This window comes from Octopus bimaculoides, chromosome 11 (assembly GCF_001194135.2).
Source record: "Octopus bimaculoides isolate UCB-OBI-ISO-001 chromosome 11, ASM119413v2, whole genome shotgun sequence".
Taxonomy (NCBI): Eukaryota; Metazoa; Mollusca; class Cephalopoda; order Octopoda; family Octopodidae; genus Octopus; species Octopus bimaculoides.
In genome coordinates, this window is record NC_068991.1 from 10,110,743 (window position 1) to 10,115,657 (window position 4,915).

At 36.4% G+C, this 4,915-nt stretch overlaps 1 protein-coding gene across 1 annotated transcript in view; it reads right to left on the reverse strand.

Moving 5' to 3' along the window:
* LOC106870489 (dynein axonemal heavy chain 12) overlaps positions 1-4,915 on the reverse strand; it is a 262,917-nt gene that overhangs the window by 99,946 nt on the left and 158,056 nt on the right. Inside the window, exons 51-52 of the mRNA XM_052971523.1 lie at positions 1,985-2,177; positions 699-714 (exon numbers count right to left, since the gene is read on the reverse strand). Coding sequence (XP_052827483.1) covers positions 699-714; positions 1,985-2,177 — 209 coding nt within the window. The remainder of the gene's footprint in view (positions 1-698; positions 715-1,984; positions 2,178-4,915) is intronic.

The following is a 4,915-nucleotide window of genomic DNA, read 5'->3' on the forward strand; positions in this document are numbered from 1 at the left end:
CCTGAGAGAAGAAAAGAAATACCAAAAGGAAAATGTAAGTCTTTTAATTCTTTTACTGTTTTTCAGCTACTGAAGGATATCGAGCCATAAAAACCATACCAAAACAGACCTTGCCAGTGCTGGTGCCATGTGAAATGCATCCAGTCCATTCTGTAAAGTGGTTGGCCCTAGGAAGGGCATTCAGCCATAAAAACAATACTAAAACAGACCTCACTGATGCTGGTGCCACGTAAGAAGCATCCAGTTCATTCTGTAATATTAGGAAGGGCATTCAGCCATAAAATCCATGCCAAAACAGACAGTGGAACTTGGTGCAGTCCTCTGACTTGCCAGCTCCTGTCAAACCATTCCACCCATGGAGGACACATGTTAAATGATGATGACGATGATGGTGATTATGCTGGGGCACAGCCATAAGGAATTTATTGTGGGTCATATTGAACCCAGGGGCTACAATACGTAGGGGTGCTGAAAAGTTCTTGGCTTTAGATAAAAGAAAATACAGGAGAATTAGTTAATTATAATTTTATTCAACATATTCCCCTCCCAAATTCACACACTTATTGCAGTGGTCCTTCAGTTTTTCTAAACTCTGTAAAAGAACTCAGAAGCTTGTGCCTCCGACCAGGCTTTTTGTAGTATTCTTAAAGACAGAAATTTTTCAGTAACGTCTCATAGAAGATACTTGCTCAAGGTACCACAGTGGTGTTGAATCTAAAAGTATATGGTTTCTAATTTAGGTACAAAGACAATAATTCAGAATGGGGAGAGGGTTAGCCGATATCATTAAACTCAGTATTTGGCTGCTAATTTATCTTATCAACCCTTAAGGGATGAAATATAAAGCTGACCTCCCAGCAGGATTTTAACCTAGATAGATAGATAGATAGATAGATAGATAGATAGATAGATAGCTAGCTAGATAGATAGATAGACAGATAGAGAGAGAAAGGCAGGGAGGAATGTCAATGCATTTAAGAGTTGTATATAACAGGTCCATAAATTGAAGAAAACATTGAAACTGAAAAATATACCATCGAAATATGTGAAATTGTATTTCAGTGAAGAGAATATTACACAAGTTTAGATCTGTGATGTCATTTCATTTCTATTCAAAATAATACAAATGGAAGAACAGACATTAAATGAAGATGATGATGATGATGATGATGACGACAATGACAATGATGATAATAATAATAATAATAATAATAATAGTAATATGATAATAAAAATATAAAAATATGATAAAATAGAATATTAGTGAATAGCACTGTATGTGCACATTATACTAGCAGTACCCATGGAAATACCAGTTATTTTGAAAACTGCAAAACCATTAGAAGTTTCTAGAAAATCATGAAATGTATATTTACACCCACACACATGCACACACATACATTTACATACATATACACAGACTGACAAACATGCCTATATACAGTTATACAGACGTTCTTAGCATTTTATTACATGCAGTGAACTAATACTTTCAACTAATGATACCATTATTTTATATATCAAAAACTACTTCAAACAAATGCAGAAAATGTGTGAGAGAGGGGAAGAGAGAGAAAGAGAGAGATAAGAATGAGTGTGTGAGCAAGAAAGGATTCAGTGATGTCACAGACTTTGCTATGTATTCATATATCATCCTTTTCCCTTCCACTTCCAGCCTCCTACCTTTCAACCTCCCATCTTTTCACTTTCTGATCTTTCTCTTGCATGTTTACTTTAACTCCCACTCTAACTCAGTCTCTCACTTTCTTTTTCTATTATGACACTGAGCAAGCTTTATCTCTCTTTTCACTCTTATTCTGATGTTTCACTATAAACATCATCTCCACCACAATTTATCATTATCATTTCTTATTCTTATTTTCAATTTTACACTGTGTGTGTGTGTGTGTGCATGTGTCTCTAAATGCTTCAAATATGTATAAAGAGTTAATGTCGAAAACAAAACTGAGAGAGTAAATCTTACTGTTCTTTGGCTACAACTATTTCCAACAGTTGATCTTCAAGACCTTCTGGTGTTATCATGAAGTTTAGCAGTGAGACTTTGGTAGCTATTTCTGGCAGGTAGTGAGGGTTCCTTAGTTTAGTTGTGATGTAGAATTGGAAATCCATGCTATACTCAATATTGTTTTCTCCAAGACGTATCATTCGGACACCAGCTATAACAGAAAAAAAAAGACACCCCAAAAAATCAGTATTGGATATATATCGGTACTCTATCGGTTATGATGACAAGGGTTCTAGCCAAATTTTCCAGAACTCTAATAATGTACTTTGTATCATCATCATCATCATTTAATGTCCACTTTTCCATACTCAGACAGAGTTTTTTGAGGCAGATTTTCAAATGCTGGATATATGATGGGCTTCTTTCAGTTTCCATCTACCAAACCCACTCACAAGGGTTTGGTCGGTCTGAGGCTGTAGTAGAAGACACTTGCCCAAGGTGCCACGCAGTGGGACTTAACCCGGAACCATGTGGTTTGCAAGCAAGCTGCTTACCACACAGCCACCCCTGAAGAAATTTATATATCTGTAGACACATAATGCCTGAAACACAAAATTAAAATGATAAGATTTCTCGCTTTCTTTCTTTATCAATCTGTCTGTATTTCTTGGACAATGAATACGAGTGTTGACATTATTCATGAATTGTCACTATTTCATGAATGGCTGAAAATTACTTTCTTCTATTGATACAATAACTGACAATATGAAAACCCTTCATTCTCTTAAGCGAATGCAGTGTCTCTCCTGCATAGAGCTATCAAAATCCATGCCAGTGGACACATTGCTTTGCTTTTATGTATATTGACAATGTTGTCTCAGTATTGCACCTGCTTGCATAATATGCATTGTTATATCAACCAGTTGTCAACCATTCATAATGATTGTAACGAGATGAACTAATTACATAATGTAAATTGAATATGCAACTTTTCAGATAAATACATTTCTTATGCCAGCTATTGTCTGTCCGTCCGTCTTTCTACTTCTATAACTCTTTGATTCTGATTGTTCTTCTAGCTGACTTTCCAACCCCTGCACTACCTTTTGTTGATAAAGATGTTAAGCTTGCTTCCCAACCACATGGTTCTGGTTTCAGTTCCACTGCGTGGCACCTTGGGCAAGTGTCTTCTACTATATCCTTGGGCTGACCAAAGCCTTGTGAGAGGATTTGGAAGACAGAAACTGAAAAGAATCCCATCATATATATATATAAATATATATATATATATGATGGGGTGCTGAAAAGTTCTTGGCTTTGGGTAAAGGGAAAAACAGGAGGATCAGTTAATTATGATTTTATTGAACTTATTCCCCTCTCAGATTCACACATTTATTGCCGCGGCCCTTCAGTTTTTCTAACCACTGCAAAAGAACTAGGAAGGTTCGGTTTCCAATCAGGCCTTTCACAATGCACTTAAGGTCAAGAACTTTTCAACACCCCCTTGTATGTGTGCGTGCGTCTTTGTGTCTACTCATCTAATAAAGAACCACACAATGACACACACGCGCACACACCATGGGCTTCTTTCAGTTTCCATCTACCAAAACCACCCATAAAGCTCTAATTGGCCTGAAGCTATAGTAGAAGACACTGTTCCCAGGGTGCCATCCAGTGGGACTGAACCCAGAACCTTGTGGTTTAGAAGAAACATTTTTAACACAGTCATGCATGTATATACAATCATACCATTTCGAGTATGGACGTTGCCAGTACTGCGTGACTGGCCCTCCTGCCGGTGGCACGTAAAACCACCCACTACACTCTCGGAGTGGTTGGCATTAGGAAGGGCATCCAGCTATAGAAACTCTGCCAAATCAGATTGGGGCCTGGTGCAGCTATCTGGTTCACCGGTCCTCAGTCAAACTGTCCAACCCATGCTAGCATGGAAAGCAGACATTCAACGATGATGATGATGATGATGATGATACACACATACATACATATACACACATATGCATGCACACACATACACACACTCACACAGAAACAGATGAGGTTTGGCAACAGGAAGAGTATCTGGCTGTAAAAACTAGCTTCATTTGATTCAGCCAAGCTTGCAAAAGTAGTCATTAAAATGAAACAAAGCACACACGCACACACATGCATGCACACATAGACACATAAAACTATAAAATGCATGCATATACACACACATACATATGCAAATACACACATTGTTACCATAAAATCTTTAAGCAATTCTAAAATTCGCATAATTTTAGTGCTATATGGGATATAAAATTTATCCACAAGAAAGATAAGTGAAAGAATATATTATATTCTTAAATAGATTTGTTCATGAGAATGCTAATTTACAACATGGCTACTGCCATTATGGCACACACAAAGCATTCTGAAGTTCTAGAAATACATTTTGCAGCTGTTTTCTTTTTCATTATACCCTAAGTCACATTAGTTATCTTGGCCCACAAGCCATATGGAATGAAATTTAGTCGAATTAACAAAAGACTTTACATCTCACCATAAAATGAAGTTATAGATATTATTCTATTTTTTTTTTCAATTAATAAGCAATTATAATTATTAATTCTATTATTATTTCTTCTTTTTTTTTTTTGACATAGGACAATAAAATGAATGAATCAAGCTTTTGAATGATTTTTTTTTCATAGATTAATTGTTTCCTTTTATTCGTTTCAGTCATTTGACTGTGGCCATGCTGGAGCACCGCCTTAAACGGGTTTAGTTGAAGAAATCGACCCCAGGACTTATTTTTTGTAAGCCTAATACTTATTCTATTGGTCTCTTTTGGTGAACAGCTAAATTACGGGGACATAAACACACCAGCATCAGTTGTCAAGTGATGATGAGGAGACAAACACAGATACACACACACATAAATACATACATACATATAATATATAT